General features: G+C 38.2%; 5 protein-coding genes across 5 annotated transcripts; 3 read left to right on the forward strand and 2 right to left on the reverse strand.

Annotated features, from left to right (window-relative positions):
* Positions 1–15: 15 nt before the first annotated feature.
* Positions 16–1,484, forward strand: LOC101294660. The gene is made up of 3 exons (XM_004299276.1): positions 16–118; positions 207–454; positions 719–1,484. Exons 2-3 carry the CDS (start codon positions 218–220, stop codon positions 1,208–1,210), a joined length of 729 nt encoding a protein of 242 aa, XP_004299324.1. The 5' UTR covers positions 16–118; positions 207–217; the 3' UTR covers positions 1,211–1,484.
* A 532-nt stretch (positions 1,485–2,016) lies between these two features.
* Positions 2,017–5,530, forward strand: LOC101294367. The gene is made up of 9 exons (XM_004299275.1): positions 2,017–2,033; positions 2,259–2,340; positions 2,685–2,744; positions 3,030–3,132; positions 3,336–3,930; positions 4,302–4,437; positions 4,658–4,825; positions 4,913–5,017; positions 5,164–5,530. The coding sequence occupies exons 2-8, from the start codon at positions 2,269–2,271 to the stop codon at positions 4,964–4,966; spliced, it is 1,188 nt and encodes a 395-aa protein (XP_004299323.1). The 5' UTR covers positions 2,017–2,033; positions 2,259–2,268; the 3' UTR covers positions 4,967–5,017; positions 5,164–5,530.
* A 259-nt stretch (positions 5,531–5,789) lies between these two features.
* LOC101302758 (rhamnogalacturonate lyase B-like) lies at positions 5,790–7,823 on the reverse strand. The gene has a single exon (XM_004301077.1). It carries the CDS (start codon positions 7,821–7,823, stop codon positions 5,790–5,792), a length of 2,034 nt encoding a protein of 677 aa, XP_004301125.1.
* A 2,558-nt stretch (positions 7,824–10,381) lies between these two features.
* LOC101294945 (SNAP25 homologous protein SNAP33-like) lies at positions 10,382–13,568 on the forward strand. Its single transcript, XM_004299277.1, has 6 exons — positions 10,382–10,591; positions 11,176–11,793; positions 12,217–12,310; positions 12,456–12,580; positions 12,848–12,945; positions 13,056–13,568. The coding sequence occupies exons 2-6, from the start codon at positions 11,287–11,289 to the stop codon at positions 13,153–13,155; spliced, it is 924 nt and encodes a 307-aa protein (XP_004299325.1). The 5' UTR covers positions 10,382–10,591; positions 11,176–11,286; the 3' UTR covers positions 13,156–13,568.
* Positions 13,569–13,765: 197 nt separating this feature from the next.
* Positions 13,766–17,550, reverse strand: LOC101295230 (heparanase-like protein 1-like). Its single transcript, XM_004299278.1, has 11 exons — positions 17,488–17,550; positions 17,027–17,095; positions 16,554–16,808; positions 16,424–16,460; positions 16,113–16,296; positions 15,843–15,991; positions 15,525–15,758; positions 14,904–15,093; positions 14,626–14,751; positions 14,426–14,525; positions 13,766–14,314 (listed from the first exon to the last, which is right to left on the reverse strand). Exons 3-11 carry the CDS (start codon positions 16,761–16,763, stop codon positions 13,922–13,924), a joined length of 1,623 nt encoding a protein of 540 aa, XP_004299326.1. The 5' UTR covers positions 16,764–16,808; positions 17,027–17,095; positions 17,488–17,550; the 3' UTR covers positions 13,766–13,921.
* Between the last annotated feature and the right edge of the window lie 165 nt (positions 17,551–17,715).

Below are 17,715 nucleotides of genomic sequence, written 5' to 3' on the forward strand. Positions count from 1 at the left end.
GGTTTGCAGTCAATAAAATCTTTGAATGAGAGCTTGTTAGTGCCCACAAATTATTTGTGGAATAACAATTGGACAAATCAACCTAATGCTGCAGAGAGCTTTCCACAGCAAACCAATGGTATGAGGTTTCGTGTAAGATATCTCTGGTATTGTTTGTAATAGCAAAGCAGTGTGATTGGCGATGACAAGTGACTCCACTGCTGCAGCTTTTCCAGGAATGTCCAATGGTATGGACAATGTCAGTCTGCCTAGCGAAATGAGCAGCGTGGGCGGGCAAGTGATGTATGGGAGTACAAGTGTGGTTGCTGGTGAGGAGTTGGGAACAAAGAGAAGGAAGCTTATGAAAAGTGACGCGGCGGTTGGTTTTCCAAAGATTTGCGAAATGTGCAATGTCACTACTAATAGCCCTGAAGTTTACAGGATGCATTTGGCTGGGAGAAAGCATGCTGCTCAGGTGAATACAAGTATTTTAACTAGTTTTCATTTCGTATTCTGCTGCCTTGTTTACAAATTTGTACTTGTTTGTTGTTTCCATGGTGGTATGCATTTGCTTTGTTTTCCGTAGGACTATGATAAGGTTTAGTCCAAAAGTTAAGCCAACTTCTATCTCTGTTATTGAAATTTTACTGCTAGCTCAAGTTTGCCTTAGATTAAACAAGTATCTGTTTTTCAACCATTGTCATTGATGTTACTATTTCCATTTATGTTGTCATATTAGGCTAACTTAATGCATGGAAGGGCTGGGTTGAATTCTGCTCCCAAAATCCAATCCAAGTCCAATGGCATTGTAAAGAAAGATCCAAACAGAGTCAAGTTTCCTCAGTGTGTATGGTGTGAATATTGCAAGATATTCTGTAACAGCCAGGATGCCTATGGCAAACATATAGTCGGAAGGAAACATCAGAGGAACTTGGATCAACTCAAAGAGTTGAAGAACAAAGGGAGTGCCCCGACCACAAATGTTCCATCAGGTGCAATAAATCCACAAATTGGTCCCATGGAAAAGGTTTCCCACTCAAAGGCTCCTTCCAAAGAAGATTTGGAAACGAAAAAGCAAAAGGTTATAAGTGGAGGAGCAGCAGCCAAGGAGGTTAGAACGTGCACTATTTGCAATGTGGTTTGCAACAGCCAGATAGCTTTCAGTTCACACCTTTCTGGTCAGAAGCATGCTGCAATGGCGGCGAAGCAAGTAGCAGGTTCCAGTGTCTAATTGCTTCGGACAACAACGGGGACATCAACTTTAGCATCCTTTAACAGTTGAAGTTGCATGCATTTTTATGGGGTATGTGTACTGGTAGTCTGGTACCCTTTACAACTTGGATGACATGATGTAATCCAAGGCCATTATTATATGTGTTGGCCTTATTCTTGACAATGTTGTAAAGTGAGGTGGTTTTGGGTGAAGAACACAAGACTCCCTGTCTGTAAAGTTGGAATGACTTAACGGTCCGACCTAAGTATCCAGATTGAAAGACCTTCTCCAATCTGTAAAATTCTTTGTTTAGACCTTATTAGAATCAATCCTCAAGAATAATTCTCAAGAACAGACATGTTCACGCACCATTATTCACACAAAAAACTTGGTAGCGCAAAACTTTAAGTAAAAGGATGTGAAATTGACACACCATTTTTCATTTTTTGGTCAGCACATTTATAAAAAGACAAAGTTTAAGTCACTAAAATACAACATTTAAGTTACCAAAAATAAAAAATAATGTGTGAATTTTAATTTAAGGTGAGTAGATTTCACGTCTTAAGAAAAAGTAAAAATGAAAGTGTATCAAAGCGCCTAAATCCTCTTGTCGACCCGATCCGACCCGACTCGAACGATGTGCTAGTTAGCGCCCAACTCAAAACAACTCCACGGACCCACTCAAACCAACATCGCGCTGGCCATTCTTAAACCCAACTTCATCATTCTTTTCGAAAACACCGAATTCTTCAAAATTTGAACTCGTTTCAATCAGATTTCCCAAAACCGAGACATTGATTCGTTTCCAGAGAAACCCTAAAACCCCTAACTCAGATCGCAGGTAAGAATCTCTCTGGGCCCATCCTCTCAGTCCCGTTTCATTTTTCTGCTATTAGTTGAATGTGTAATCTTATAATCATAGTGTAGCTTTGCATTTTGTGGTTGGGTGAGCCGTTACTTACTGGGTTCAGTTTGGTTTTCAGTTTTCTTTATTGCATATTAATATGCTCTGGTGTTTACTAATTGAGAATTTAATGCATTTTTTTATGGGTAATTTCATTCTCAGAAAGGAAATCATGTCAAACAGCAGCAGTGACAGCTCCTTCGATATCGAGGAGCTCCTACAGATTGGGTCAAGATGCAGAGAGGTCTGGTTTCTGCTTTTTAAAAGTAAAAAAGGAATTAGAATATCGGTTATGTTGGGCATCAAAATTATGAATATCAAGTGCAATGCATAGCAATTTACTGTGATTTATATCCAACCCACCGGTTTGAGACACTGAATTTTGCATACTTACCAGTTACCCAGACACTTCCTTTTTGTTGTGTCAGTCCATGTACTGGTATGTTTGGGTATTATGGCTTAAGAGAAGAATTTGGATCGTGTGTTTCTGAAACTAAAGGCTACATGGATTTTGATTTGATAACGTTGTTTACATTGTTTAATATCATGATGATTGCTGTCTTATTTATGTGTTTTTTGTGTATGCAGCTTAAGAAAGAAAAAGACATGTTGAAAGAATCACAATCCCAAAGCTTCGGGCTGATCAGGGTACATTTATATCCAGGATATGTTGTCTTTTCATTCAGTATAATGTAGTTGTCTACCGTGCATGTTAATAGGTAGACCAGTACCTTATTCACTCTGTTGACCCTTATCTTTCTCTTTTTCCTTAGCTAAAGAGCTTCTCGTCCAAAGCATTGGCATATTTATGTTATGGTATTAGTTTGAACTGTCCACAGTGAAGAAGAAAAGTATTTATGCAAAAATATTAGTAAGTTATGAAGAAGTTATATTCTCCTGCAGAGTATCTAATTTGAGATTTCGTTCATTCAGAGTTTGGATGTACATATGAAGTCATTATCTGAATTCCACACAGAAGACAAGAAACAAATTCAAATGTTAGAGAAAGAACTCAAAAACTGCTCTCAAGAAATAGGTAGTTGTTCATCTAATTGGACTTTCTTTCTCGACAATTTTTGGCTTTTGTGTAACTATGCATTCTATTTTGTTATGATCTCACATTGCATAATTTGTATTTTCTAGTTCATTTCTAGTGGATCATTTTACTAGGAATGTCCATATTATCAAAACTCTTATCATGACCCTTTTGAATTTAACCCATCAAATCATTAATCACAGATTACCTTCAGGATCAACTAAATGCGAGAGACACAGAAGTGAATCTTCTGCAAGAGCATGTACATAGCCTTGAGTTGAAATTAGCAGACATGGAGACTTTACAGGTGACAGTTGACAGGTTAAGGGATGAACTGAAGAAGTCCTATTCAGAGTGCTTGTTCTTAATGCAAGAACTGGAAAACAAAGAAGTGGAGTTACAGAATTCAAATTTATTCATAGAGAAACTGGAGGAGTCCGTTTCATCCATATCATTAGAGTCTCAGTGTGAAATAGAGAGTATGAAGCTTGATATGTTAGCCTTGGAGCAGAGTTTCCTTGAAGCTAAAAAAATCCAGGAAGAAACTGTTCAAGAAAAAACTAGGATGAATGAGTTAATTCAAGAACTTGAGGTTCAATGTCAGGATGCTCAGAAAACTACTGATGACTTATATATAGAAAATAAGGAACTAAGGGAGAAGCTTGATACCTCAGAGACAAATACCAGGATCTTTTGTCAGAGGATTGAAAAGTGGCTGGAAAACGATAGATATGAATCCAAGTTAGAGTCTTTGTTGAATGAGCAAGATGAAAAGTGCACATTTTCAACAGATATGAGGTATGCTGCTACTAGAAATTACTATCAGTCTTTGCTGAGTAGCGTATAAACTACCAGTCTACTAATATTTATTTATTTTTGTCAAGACTTGCTGAATGAGAGGAATATTTCTTTTTGCTTGACTGCTCCATACTCATGCACCTGCATTTATTTGATACTTTCTCTATCTTAATCTTTTATATCCCCATGTAAGATGTTGTGGCATCTATTTTTAGAAAAGATAATTTTATTGCTACAAGGGAATAGTTATCAACTGGATGTTATACAATAACTAATTTCCCATCACTTCTATGATATAGCAAAGTTCTTTGAGATGTATTAAACAACTTTTTTTTAACATATCTTTTACTTTTTTATGATTATTTCTGAAGCACTTGTGGAGAAGTATTGGAGCCCCTTTTTTCCAAACTGGCAAAGGTACTGGCACCAGATGCCAATTTCATAGTGAAGATGAAGGAGATGTCACATCAGATACATGAATATGAACTTCTTGTGAAGCAACTAAAGGTATGGTATGCATACCCATGGAAGTGACTGGTAATTACTATCTTTCATCCAATACAGAATTTGTTTGAACAATCTGGGAAACAGTTTTCCACCATTGCTATTTCAAGTGTATATAGATCAAGGTTTCAAGCAAGTCCTTGAATAGGTTATTGTCCTTTCAGAGTTTCAACATTTTGTTAGTTGATTCTAACTTCGATGTTACATTACTTGTGGTTCATAGGAAGAACTGAGAGAAGAAAAGTTGAAGGCAAAAGAAGAAGCTGAGGATCTGGCTCAAGAAATGGCTGAGCTCAGATACCAACTTACAGGCTTGCTTGAAGAAGAGTGTAAGCGTCGTGCTTACATTGAACAAGCATCTCTACAAAGAATTTCTGAGTTAGAAGCACAGGTATATGATGTTTGTATTTGCAGTTTTCTGTTACCTGTGATATGACACTAAAGTTCTGAAATGTATAAATTTTGATTTTATGGTAAGGTTCATAAAGCACGGACAAAATCCTCTACATGTCTCCTCAGTCTTGATGAATGATAGTGGTGGATGGTCATCAGTTGTGAAATTTAATTAATAGAAGTCCATAAGGTTCGTTTTAATCCTCCTTAATTACTATCAGTGCTAGTCCATCCCTCTTAATTGAGTGATCTTTGTGTCATGCCTGCATGAATGGTTATTTGCTTTGGAATATGAATATTATGCTGACTGTTTGTGGCTTGTTGAAACTAGCGCAGGCGTGCTATAAGACAATTCCAGATTTGAGTGATTTGGTGAAGGCTATGCTTAGGAGGACGGCTGGCTTTCATTCAACCTGCAGCTCTTTCAGCTACAAGTGCAGAGAAATCCTGGGACAAAAAACTGACATAGATGACGCAGGTCAGTCTCCCAATGGAACACAACTTAAGATTGAGATGAAACTTATTTTTGTCGAGAATCTCCAACAGGGTGATGGTAGCTAGATTGGATTTGATGAAACCCATTCAAAGAAAAAAAAAAAAACGAAAACAAAGAAGAAGCAAGACTTCCAATTGAATGTGATGAATCACATTAGTGAATTCAGTGATAGGCTTAGAATTTTGAGAAAGCAAGATGTATGCGACACATTAATTCACTGGAACCCTTGTAAGTTTATCCTCATTGTATTGTGACGATCTGTGCTACCTATTCTGAAGTTGATTTTACAAAAATTATGGCGGTGAGAAAGCTAGATGTGATCATTCTTTGTGTGGTCTCAGACATTGTTTAAATTTCCAAAATTGATGTATATATTTTTACAGAATTACAAATGGAATCCTATATTACATCACTGGAAATCTAAGCTGTATTAAAAGCTACGAACTAGCTTCACTGCTTCAGCTTCTCATCGCAATGGAGGTCCTTCTAGTCTGATGTAGTCATACATGACTCCTACGAAAGTATTTTCACCTCTTGTCTGAGTAAGATACAGCGTGTTGTTTCCTTCATGCAGTTGAGACCTTGGTACGTTAACATTGAACAGCCAATACAAACCATGGATTCCATGCCTTGCTATAGCATTGTCCTCTCCTATCCGCCCTGTTGAGAACAGAGCTGGCATGTTTTCATAGTTAACTCGAATCTGCAGCTCTGCGTACTCAGCCGAGGCCAATGCCAGTCGGAGCATATAATCTCCGGGAGCTGCCATTTTAGGAAGCTCAAATTGAATCTGCCATGTGGTGCCAACCATTTCTTTTCCTGTATCCCTAGTCACTTGAGCATAAAACCAATCATAACGGTAATCGCTAACACCAACAGTGTAGACTAGATCATGTTCAGGGTATAATTCTCCATAACGTCCCCAAATCCCATACTGCCTGAACTTGTCTGACTCATCTGAGTGATTATTGTTATCGAGTTTGTTCAGCAGAGCTGGATATGGATCTGGTATGTAAAACTCGGCAGAACTCCGGTCAGGGATGCCAATTTCCCATAATGTAGGACCAATTCTTGGAGGCCAGTAAGTAAGCTTCTGCAACGTGATTTGACTTCCTGGTTCAATAGTAATCTCGTCCTCATATTTGTAATCTCCAACAATCCCGGGAACCCATGCATACAAGTTATAGTTCCCAGGTCTAACATCCTTGATGACAAAGTAGCCATTTTCATCTGCTCGAGTCCAAAACTGGTATCCCTTGCTTTCTGTTTGCCATGATCCCACTTCTCCAGGTGCAGCCAATCCCACATAAGCCGAGCTTGCCGGAACGAGGCTGGTTCTGTTAATGTACCAATCGTTTACTTGTAAGTATCCGAAAACCGATCCTCGTTGGTTCGAAGCAGGAAAATCGGGGCATTGAGTGAAGTTGTAAGGCCAGCTTCTGACCTCTTCAAGCATCTGCTCTTTAGCATTGTCCCAAAGTGTAGTAGTGGGATCACTATTTAGACCAGCATGATTAAGATACACAAATACAGGTCCATATACCTTTTTCCATGCTTCACCTTGTTGGAATACCAATCCAAGTTGTTTTGAAGCGTAATGACTGCTAGAGAACACACACATTGTCGTCGGACCGACGTGGGAGGTGAGGTCCTGCTTCAGAGGTCCACCAGCACGAAACTCAGTACTTGGTGTGATCAGCCAAAATCCCACAGATGACTTGGTACTAATCCAACCATGGACTTTGCCGTCTTCGTCTTCAGTTGAGTACTGATACTTGTCATCCACTTCTCCATAAAAGAGAGGATTGCTTGTTGCATTGCTTAAAAGCTTAGCTTCAGGATAGGCCAGTTGCTGACTTAGGCTTCGGTCGTCAGCTGTTGGCATGAACCTTTTTCTAGTATCCGATACCGCCATGTAGTTGAATTGATCTTGCTGAAGCTTGAAAACTAGTCGAACGTCGTTTATGGCCAGCTCCGGCCACCCTTCATCTCGCTGGAAAATGGCGTATGCATAGAAGCCTGAACGACCTCGCTGTATTATGTACCTTTTGTCAACTGTTAAAGGGATCATTTGGTCATTAGAGAAGGAAGGATTGTATGTGTTGATGAAAGAAATTTCAACATGGTCTTCAGTCGCAGAAATTACTCTAAATTCTGTTCCCTGAAATCCGTAAAGCTTGCCCCTCCACATCACATCCCAGTAGGCTGTCTGTTTGGCCTTGTTTCCGAGTAAGTTGTCAATTACGTGATATTTGATTCCTGTAATCTCACCACCAGGGTTAGAAAATGTGAGTTGGACAATGCCATTGTCCAATACAACCTGGCTAGGAGGGTATGCTATCTTTGCCGCATGGTACCAATCTTGTGTACTGGGGATATTGCTAGTCCTGAGGGCTCTTCTTGGGATGTTGCTGTGGTGTCTAGCCTCAACGGAGAGACAGAGGAGACTAAGTAGTATCAGCAATGTTGTGCAAAGAAGCCAACCGCCGCCCTGCCTCATGTTCTTCACAATCCTTAATGCGCGCAGTAGTATCTTGTAGTAACAAAAACTCTCAACTCTGATGCAGTTTTTTATCTATGAAATTTTTCTGTGATTTCAATCTTCTCCAACTTGGAGGTTTATACTTTATAGTGAAAATCAGTGAACAATTTAGAAAAGTAGTTAAGCTGGATCAAACTAGGAAATATAAATTCTATTGAAATATTTGGAAAGTAAGTAAGCTAGCTGGAACAATTAGGAAGGTAGCTGAACAGATTGGAGTTTAAGGTTGAAGTTGGAAATATAATCCAATCCAATTAGGAATCCTAAGCTTGAGTGCCGGAAGAGAATTGGAACTAGAAAAAAGAAAACCTAATTCAACTAGGAGTTGATAGAATATTGACTGGGAAGTGTATAGAATTTCAACAGCGGAGTACAATTTTCTATTGTGGAGCTAGTGTATCTGTTCACCAATATAATTATATCAAGCTGTTCGATATTTATCGAACAGATTAGCCATGAAATCATGAATAGCTATATGCCCTCCCAAACATGAACTTGCAGTGCTGCGTTACAAACTCCAGAGAAAAATGTAAAAGAAAAAAGTTGCACAGAGGCATAAGATGCTTAACCAGGCCTATAGCTATCAACGAGCTTATTAATTTTTTTTTTTCAAAGATTGATTGTATTAGAAGAGGTTGAAAGGATAAGAAAAATAGCTAAACAAAAGTTGAAAAAAACGATCTTTATCGATATATTTCCAACAAGTTGATCACCTATATGTCAATGAGATTTGTAGAACACATTGTTAGATGCATCGATCATTCATTAAATAAAAAGCATAAGCAAGTTGACTATGATCATCTCAAGGAATAGCATGCCCAGTTTAGGTGTATTACTGTCTTGTTCCGAAGATGATGCTTTTGATAGTGATGGTTTTGGCAATTTAGTTGCTGCAAGTTACGTAGGAAACCCAATACTTCTACCTCTGTCTTTCATTTCATATCAGGAAATTATATCTTGCCTGAGTTACATGATTTGTCTCCATTCTTCTGAAGACTATGAAAACGATATTTATTCATAAGAAGCTGGCGGTATTACAAACATTAGATATTCACCAACAACTCATGAAACCCTCACGAAAAGAAAATGAACGATCGAAATCTGGCTGTTTCTCAAAACTAGCTAGAACAGAAGTATACATAGGCATGATATACCACTTTATACTAACAGATGTGATCTATCTGCTTCATCATGTTTGGAAAGCTTCCTCTCTTTCTGGCTTTCAGGATCATCATATTCACTCTCTATTATAAGGAATGAAGACGACCAAACTTATGAAGTGGTTTCATGAATAAGTTGCATTTTGATCTAATTTTTGATATATAGATCAAAATGATTCCATTGTTCTTGACTTCTTGGTTCCATAATGTCCTTTCAATTGTCATAATAGCCTCTTTATTTGTCTTCTATCTCCCTCATTTTAGACTGGAATTGGAAATCGAATTGACAAATAGCCAATGGAACAGCATATACCCTGCCGTAGTGTTGGCTCCATTTCTTGCTTAGATTATTTTCGAGAGGCGTTTTCTTTGCACAGATGTGTGGAACATGATGAAAAGATCCCAATTGACTAAGTCACAAAACTCGTATCACGATCATAGTTATAGCGTTTTGCATTAAACAAAGATATAGAAGGGAATTGACTTTGTAGTTTATGCAAATGCAATTGCCCCAACTAGCCAAGGGATAACATCACTACAAAGAACTAGTCCAAGTTTATTCTCGTGGCAAAGACATCAAAGTACGTACAAACAACTCCTAGTTTTAGGATAAAAAACAATTTGGACTAGTTCAGCTTCATCCGGTCATCTTTAACCTTCAGGGCTTCAATCATACCTAACTTTGTAATTTTATTTAGCCTGCTAATTTTTATTTATGGTTGGGTGAATTTCAAGTTTGATGTATTTATACATGGGTTTGTCTCCCATACCATATGGTATGCCAAACTTATTGTACATATGTCAAATTGTATGACACATAGGGGCTTTTGAAGGGGCAAATGATCATTACATGGTCATTTAGTTATTTATTCAATTAATGATAGTCACACATTTTATGAGACGTGCTATATCATTATCAACTATTTGTCAATTGTTTTAAATTGTAGTGGAATTACATATAAAGACTAACCCTAAATCTTTCGCCACGTAATCAAAAATCATGCACCAGAACGTACTTATTTACTTGAATTTTGATTATTTTTAAATTCAATAAATGTATGAAAAATCATGTTCGATTTTCTACTTACCATTACATCCTCTAACCTTACCTAATTCTAACTCGGTTTGTTTTTTTTGGGTCTGAATATAAGAATTCTAACTCGGTGATCCTTACTTCGTAAGAAACTACAAGGAAGGAAACAACCAAAACTCTTGTATAGAAAACAAAAAATTAATCAAAACAAAACGTGTAATGATTTTCATTTTCTTAAGAAGCCGTCTTGGTTAGTTGAAAATTATAAGACACGGTGGTGGGACACCAAGCAACGGCACTTGCTTCACCAGTTTTCAGTTTCACGCTCTCAAAATCAAATGCGACGACTTCGTTTTACTGAGTGCCTGCCGTGTTCGTTTGCTTAGTCTTCCTTTGAATCCATCCCCCTCTCTCTTTCCCACTCTCCAAAACCCTCTCTCTCTCTCTCTCTTCCCCCATCTCTCTTTTTCTGTATAAAGATCTGGGCTTTTCTCTGAAGCCTCCATCTTTCCCCACATTGGATGCGATTTCAGGTACCAAAACTCGTTTCTTTTCGTCGATTCTCTATCTGGGTTTTGATTATTACGCCTTGTTTTCACTTGGGTCTTGTAAAGTTTTGATCTTTTTCTTGTTGTTATCCATGTGCTCAACTGCTCCTAGTGTTTTCTTGCGCATCAGAGAAGACCCAATTTGTGTATGGGTTTTTGGGTTTCTTTATGTTCTTTGTTTTGTTGATAAGGATTAGGAAAAATGGTATCTTTGATTCCTTTGTTTGTGTGTTGTGGTGGGGTTAAGTAATGGAGAAGGTAAACAACCCAAGTCAGAGGTTTGGTTATGTGGAATACCCAATTGGTGAAAATAGAATAGAATAGATTCTTTTCTCTGTTTGATTGTGGGTTTGTTTTTGCGTGTCTGATTTTGGTTTAGATATGATTGATGCTGTTGTTCTTGGTATGAATTTTAGGTTATTTCAACTGTTCTGCTCCATTGGAGTTTTCCATTAATTTGTGCTGCTTGATTATGAGCCTTTCAGTTTTCATGCTTTAGGGTATTCAAAAGTTGTTCTTGTGCTGTACTGGTCATGTTTCTCACATATTGTTCTTGTTTGCTCTTCCAGGATTGTTGATCTCTGTACAGATTTTGAAAGTGCCATATTTTTTTAGTTCGTTAAGACCCTGATCTTTAACCCGTCGACAGTGTAACAAATTGTGCTTATTTGACTTCAAAGATGTTTGGTTTAAAGAAGTCCCCGATAAGGGCTGCTAAGCACAACTCAGTTGACCCTCTGTATCCTGCGTCCTCCAGCTCAAACCCATTTGATGACGAGCCTGCTCAAGTAAGACAGAATGAGAAGCATGCACTTGTGGGACAGAATGCGAAGCATGCAAATGATAAGCAGGCACTATTTGGTCAGAATACTAGCACCAAACCTTTTGATGATGATCAAGGAAAAGAGAATAATTCTTCTTCATACAAGGGTACTTATGCAGAGAGAAACAAGTACAAGAACGATTTCCGTGATTCAGGAGGCCTGGAAAATCAATCTGTGCAAGAGTTAGAAAGTTATGCAGTGTATAAGGCTGAGGAGACTACAAACTCAGTCAACCAGTGCCTGAAGATTGCTGAAGATATACGTGAGGATGCTTCCAAGACTCTGGTTATGTTGCATCACCAGGGAGACCAAATAAGAAGGACCCACATGGTTGCTGCTGACATTGAACAGGATCTCAGTCGGGTATGGCTTCTTGTATTAAATTGAAAGTGTCAACTTTAACAATTTAAATCTATATGAAACGATGCAAGTATCATGTTTATTATTTGATATCTACCTATGGAGGTGATAGTTTGTGTACAAGAGATGGAGTAGGAAATATGTAGAAGATGACATTTTCTGTTTGATGCACATCCATTTTTTCTTTGAGGCTTTCAGCCTTGAGAAGCCACTTTCTTTCTCAAGGTTATATAAAGTAACCATCATGTATTTATACATCTTTAAGACCCTCCTTATGCATTGCACAATAGCTTCCCATCATACACTTCTCTTAGCCAAAAACTATACTTCTTTCGGTTTGTACTCCTTCAATGAATGATTTTACTGTTGTTTTCGGTATATATGATGATATGCAGTGAAACTAACTGTCCATACTGTTTATTTCAGGGTGAAAAGCTTCTGGGGAGTCTTGGGGGCATCTTCTCTAAGACTTGGAAGCCAAAGAAGACTCGCACAATTAGTGGCCCTGTCATCATGGAAGGTTAATTTGCTTCCCTTTCTGTCCATCAATCACCCACTCTTTTGTTGGTCCTGAAGACAAAACTACCATTTCGAAAAAGTAGTGGTTTTTTTCTTTCATTTTCTCTGTCTTTGTTTTTAAATTTTGAATTACTTGCTCTATGCAGAATCTGCAACCAAAAGGAGCAGCCACTTGGAGAGGGAGAAGCTGGGACTGACTCCTGCACTAAAGGGATCGTCACATTCACGAACACCACTTCCTGAACCCACCAATGCCCTTCAGAAAGTTGAGGTTTGTAGTTCTTATGACTTTTTTATGTGTTGATAGTACATTGTTATTTAAGGTGACAGTAATGAATCATGGATGGATCTGTTTGCTATCCATAGACCCCTTTTTTACCCTTTTGGTCAAATTTCCTGGTTCTCAAACTCTCTTTCTACTTCCTGTTTTAAGCAATCACTTTGCTTCTTAGACTGTCAATATAGGAATTACATGTGGTCTATTTCCTTTAACTTATGTATTGATCTGGTGATCTCATATTCCTCATTGGCTTAACAGGTAGAAAAGACAAAGCAAGATGATGGCCTGTCAGATTTAAGTAATCTGTTGGGAGAGCTAAAGGATATGGCCGTTGACATGGGGTCTGAAATTGATAGGTGGGTTATGATGATTCAGTGTTGGTGTGCTAGCATTCGTTGCTTCTATCTTAACTATTTTGTGCAATAACGAAGTATATCCAACTAATTACTCCCCATGATAATTTCAGGCATAACAAAGCTATAGGCCATATGGATGCTGATGTTGATGAGCTCCACTACCGTGTTAGAGGTGCTACTCAACGCGGCCGACGCTTGCTCGGAAAGTAGAATACAGGATTGTCCATGGCCAGGCCTGATGATGTATGCGCTTCTTCAATGGTGTCTGCCCTCCATTTTTTTACGAGTGCTGTATTCTGGTCTCACTCGTGTATCTGGATTTTGTATACAACTTTTGACGTCATTGTTTGATAAGGATACATTCCCATTAACAGGAATCTGTTATCATTTACCCACCCAAATATTGTTAGAACATGATCATTGATTCATGACATATTAGTAGATACGTGTACTGCAGTATTACTACTTGATCGTAATATTCTGCATTGGGTGTTGGTTGTTAGCTTTAACTGGAAATCACACAAGAGAGATAAAATCACATAGAATATATGGAAAACTACTCTTTTTGTGAACACCAATGCACCAACTTTGCAACCAAAGCAATGAAATTTCAGTTTATTATCAATTACTCGTTTTCATACTCGTGCGCTGTAAATCATCTCATGGGTCGGGGAAAACAAGAAAACTGGAAAGCGAACTAGAACAATAACCACTCCAACAAGGCAACAACACTACTATGACTATTAAGTTTTAATGCTCCACAACATTAAAGAATTTTCGCTTAGAAATGTTTCAGATAGCCGAAGGCACTACAAAGCTTAAAAGTTAAAACTGTATATAGTTTTATTTTTCTTTATTCTTTTCGGTTCTTCTGAATTAATTGTATGTTCTACACAATATACAATTGCTGAATTGCCATTTGCTCATAGATTCCGCGAGCAGGTACTATATAAGCTTAGGGGGTTGAGAAAAGAAATCATCCACACGCTGGAGCCTCAAAGTGAGGCAACACAACAAATTTGATGGAGAAAGAGGTGATCGATATAGGATCATTTACGGGAACAATAACAGGTTCTAATTCCGGGATGTTTCCGTCCTTGGTAATTTCCAATGGAACCCCATTGAGGACCATGATTTTGCTTCTAAGGTTCCCATCTTTTGGAGTTAGATGGTATTCTTTCCTGTGTAACGTTCCATCTGATGCTTTGAGACCAACCCATGAAACCGTCCTCTTAAGACCATGACTGAATTTACTTCCTTTGCCAGTGCTTCTCGATCGATCAGCTCTATCAAGCTCCAGAACATTTTTAACATTGACAATGAAATCGGTCTGATTGCTTAAATTTATGAGGAGTACAGTTATACCGGCCTGCAACATTATCAAGAAGATAGTCAAAAACTACTATAGGAATTAGGAAAAAGATGCTTGGCTGCGTTCATGTTTTTTCTCTCATCCAAAATCTACAGATAGTAGACTTACACTTCCTTTTGAACAATGAGCATAAACGCGCAAATGCGGTGCCCCATTGCGGTCGACCTTGAGAACACTTTCGCCCATAAGTCGATGCCACAGCAGTGCACTGTTCATTAGAAAGCATTTGAACATATGATTCAGGATTTGACAAGTATGTCAAGTAAAAAGATATCCTTTATATAGTCACACCAACAATCATGCTTTACCTGTAGTAATCAGGGTTGGGAACAAATGAGGTTCTGTTGAGAAGGCCGTAGTGCCCACCAACTAGGGACTGCCTGCAATACACTGCAGAATTGTACATGGCCGACATCCCAAGCTGATCCAAGTACCTGTAGTTCATATATGAATAGTAATGCAGTCTGTTAATTACAGAAAAATGTATCAAACAAATGTAGATTGCCTTTTTTTTTTTTTCCCTTGAAAGCCTAAGCTTAAAATGGAAGATACAAGATGTAGCATGTAAATTGGCAATCACACTTACCAAAAGCTGTTCACAAACGTGTTTGAGACATTAAAACCACCACTGTTATAGGCTCCTCCGGACTCTCCGACCCATATAGAAGCCCAAGGTCCATGGTGTCTCACTGTCGCTGCAAGACTATCAAACGTACCAGATATTTGGTCCAAGTAAGACGGATTCAATATCTTTTGCATCAAGTTGGGATCAACACCTAACAACAAGAGTTGAATTGTCAAATAGATGAGAGATAAGACCAATCAGTAAGCTGCATAATAGAGTGGAGTTAAATGAATAAATTGAACTGTTATAAGTTCCCCACAGTATAAATTTGACTGGAGTGGATCATCTAGACATCTTTACCACAACATAAAGAGGAATTCCATTTATTATCTTCTTTGAAGATTACAAGGTAAAACAGAGGAAGGTTTCTTAAAGTCAATAGTGCAATAGGACTGAGTTGATCTGTAGGAAAAATGATCAGTATTTGCCATTATATAATAGGGATGCATCCTTCTAATTATTTACTAAGGTTGGTTGGCATACAACTTATTTTACAGTGGGAAAGGGTCTCCTGTGGGTGTGTGCACACACTCTTATAACTTGCATGCTGTGCGTTATAAAAAATTTGACATGCAAACTTACCTGGACCCAAATTGTAAATATGCTGCGTGACGACATCAACTACGCCTGAACCAGAAACCTGTAGAAGTGTGGTAAACCACTTCTGATCAAAGAATCCACCAGGTCCTACAAGTGCAGGCTTTATGTGGGAGTCATTGTATAACTGGTTGACAATGTGTTTAAGCTTGATCAAGTCTTTTCCATATTGTTCAGCTCCAACACTAGCTCCAACACCTTTGCCACAGAGCTCATTACCTACAGCAAGATAGACAAGAACATAAGTGAAGCAAAAACAAAACCAGTGGCAAAAAAGATGTTCATATCTTTTCAAAATCATACCCAACTCCCATGAATTTATCTGGTAGCCCTTCGAAACAGTATAATTAATAAAATCATAAGCGTTTCTAGAGTCCCAATCTCCAACCCAGACACCTGCGCCTTTGTGGTGCCTCCCTGACAGTGCATTCAAGCTAAATGTGACGAGGGGCCTGAAAATGTAATGTACAGATCGTAAGTCATATAAATATGATATATAAAGAACAACAGTCCAACTATCTTTTATCCATGTTTTTGCTTCTCTACTGAAAGTTCATAATTAAGATATCTAACCTTGTCTTGCTGAAAAAATGGTTAAGCTCATCCCATCTACTCATAGGTAGACACCCTGTAGAAAATCCAAACAACCCGCCTTTCTGCTTTCTGAAAGGATGACAAGGATATTTCAAATCTCCCACACCATACAATACTTGGTCTTGCAAGGAACCCCCGATTCTGATCCTCAATTGATTGAAAGCTATATCAAACCACCGTGTAGAAGAGTAAATTAAGTTTGTAGATAATAGCCAATGACACTTGACTCCAATTTAAACAGCGAGTGAAGTCTAAATGATGCAAACTTAATTATTAATACGGGTTGGGACCTTGAATCGACTTGGCAAGCAGAGGATGAGACAAGTTCTGGCAAAAAGAAAACCAAATTCAGCATTAGTTTAACTGATTTTCTGACTATTTGACATGAAGACCCAAACACAGGTATCTCTGATTGCTTACCAAATTTAATACAGATGCAGATCCCCATGGACAGTGGTTGTAGTCGCATTTTTCATGATTCCACCAATCCAGAGTGGCACAGACAAAATTGTTATCAATATGTGCAATAGCTACTGTCCCATCAACTACAACGCTAGCATGTCCGACTTCTTTGGCCAAAAATGCAGGCAGAGAAACCAGAAAGAGAATCAAGGAGACACAGAGCTCCATTTGTAAATCAGCTTCTAGCTTACCCACTCAGCTGATGGAGATTTACTGCAATAGGAGAAAGATAAACTTTGGAATGTGAAGCAGATAACTGTGCTACTTAATATGCCCCAATAATAGCTGGTAACAAATAATAATTCAGTACAAATGGGAAAGAAAATAAAGGGTTTGGATTGCATTTTTCCCCAAAAGGATTGCATTAAATTACAAATTCTTGCAAAATTTTATGGACAGAAATGTAATTGTTTTCCCAATCCTGAACTTACCAAACATAAGAAAGCAAATATTTCCTCTTCTCAAGCCTCTATTGATCCAAATCCATTCATTACCACTACCTGATACAAAAGCAAAGCATAAACATTCATTACATTACCTGAAGAGACACAGATTCAATCATAACAATTCCAGATCTCAAATGCAATATATAACATCAAAAGGAACATGCTTTACACTCACTATCAGACCTTATCATATATAAAACAACACATACAGCTCTGCCAAATACCTAATCCAATACCAGTACGAACAACCCCAGTTCAGAGCTATCTCAGGTAAACCCAAAAAACACAACAAACTCTATTCTATAACAACTTTTCCTATAAGAGCAGGTATAATCCAGAATCCAAGAATCAGTAGGTAAAGAACAAAATCAGAAGCAACCCAGAAACTCCTTGATCAAAACAATCCAGACCCACATCAGAACTCATCTCAAAGCTTAAAACTTTACCATCAACGCGATCAGTGAAGCTCAAACACAAAGCATGCACCTTCCTTGAAGCAAATCACATCGACAATGCGAAGCTTGTTAGTTGATGATAAACAAGCAAATTTAATATTGGTGGGCCTCTCAAGGACATGGGTGCGCCGTTTGGTGAAATGGGTCCATCAAAGTTTGAAAAGTTAGAAAGCTTATGGTTTAGTTTAGGCATAAGGACTGTTAGAGGTTCCATTAGTA

The sequence above is a fragment of the Fragaria vesca genome, linkage group LG5 (genome assembly GCF_000184155.1).
Source record: "Fragaria vesca subsp. vesca linkage group LG5, FraVesHawaii_1.0, whole genome shotgun sequence".
Lineage (NCBI taxonomy): Eukaryota > Viridiplantae > Streptophyta > Magnoliopsida > Rosales > Rosaceae > Fragaria > Fragaria vesca.

Bases quoted from the DNA above. Each gene is read 5' to 3' on its own strand.
- LOC101294660 (XM_004299276.1), top strand. From the start codon at position 218: ATGTCCAATGGTATGGACAATGTCAGTCTGCCTAGCGAAATGAGCAGC. The intron at 455-718 runs GTGAATACAAGT...TTGTCATATTAG, and splicing joins GGAGAAAGCATGCTGCTCAG to GCTAACTTAATGCATGGAAG.
- LOC101294367 (XM_004299275.1), top strand. From the start codon at position 2,269: ATGTCAAACAGCAGCAGTGACAGCTCCTTCGATATCGAGGAGCTCCTA. The intron at 3,931-4,301 runs GTATGCTGCTAC...TTATTTCTGAAG, and splicing joins ACATTTTCAACAGATATGAG to CACTTGTGGAGAAGTATTGG. The intron at 4,438-4,657 runs GTATGGTATGCA...TGTGGTTCATAG, and splicing joins TTCTTGTGAAGCAACTAAAG to GAAGAACTGAGAGAAGAAAA.
- LOC101302758 (XM_004301077.1), bottom strand. From the start codon at position 7,823: ATGAGGCAGGGCGGCGGTTGGCTTCTTTGCACAACATTGCTGATACTA.
- LOC101294945 (XM_004299277.1), top strand. From the start codon at position 11,287: ATGTTTGGTTTAAAGAAGTCCCCGATAAGGGCTGCTAAGCACAACTCA. The intron at 12,311-12,455 runs GTTAATTTGCTT...TGCTCTATGCAG, and splicing joins TGGCCCTGTCATCATGGAAG to AATCTGCAACCAAAAGGAGC. The intron at 12,581-12,847 runs GTTTGTAGTTCT...TTGGCTTAACAG, and splicing joins ATGCCCTTCAGAAAGTTGAG to GTAGAAAAGACAAAGCAAGA.
- LOC101295230 (XM_004299278.1), bottom strand. From the start codon at position 16,763: ATGGAGCTCTGTGTCTCCTTGATTCTCTTTCTGGTTTCTCTGCCTGCA. The intron at 16,461-16,553 runs GTAAGCAATCAG...TCTTTTTGCCAG, and splicing joins CTGCATCTGTATTAAATTTG to AACTTGTCTCATCCTCTGCT. The intron at 14,752-14,903 runs GTAAGTGTGATT...TATGAACTACAG, and splicing joins ACGTTTGTGAACAGCTTTTG to GTACTTGGATCAGCTTGGGA.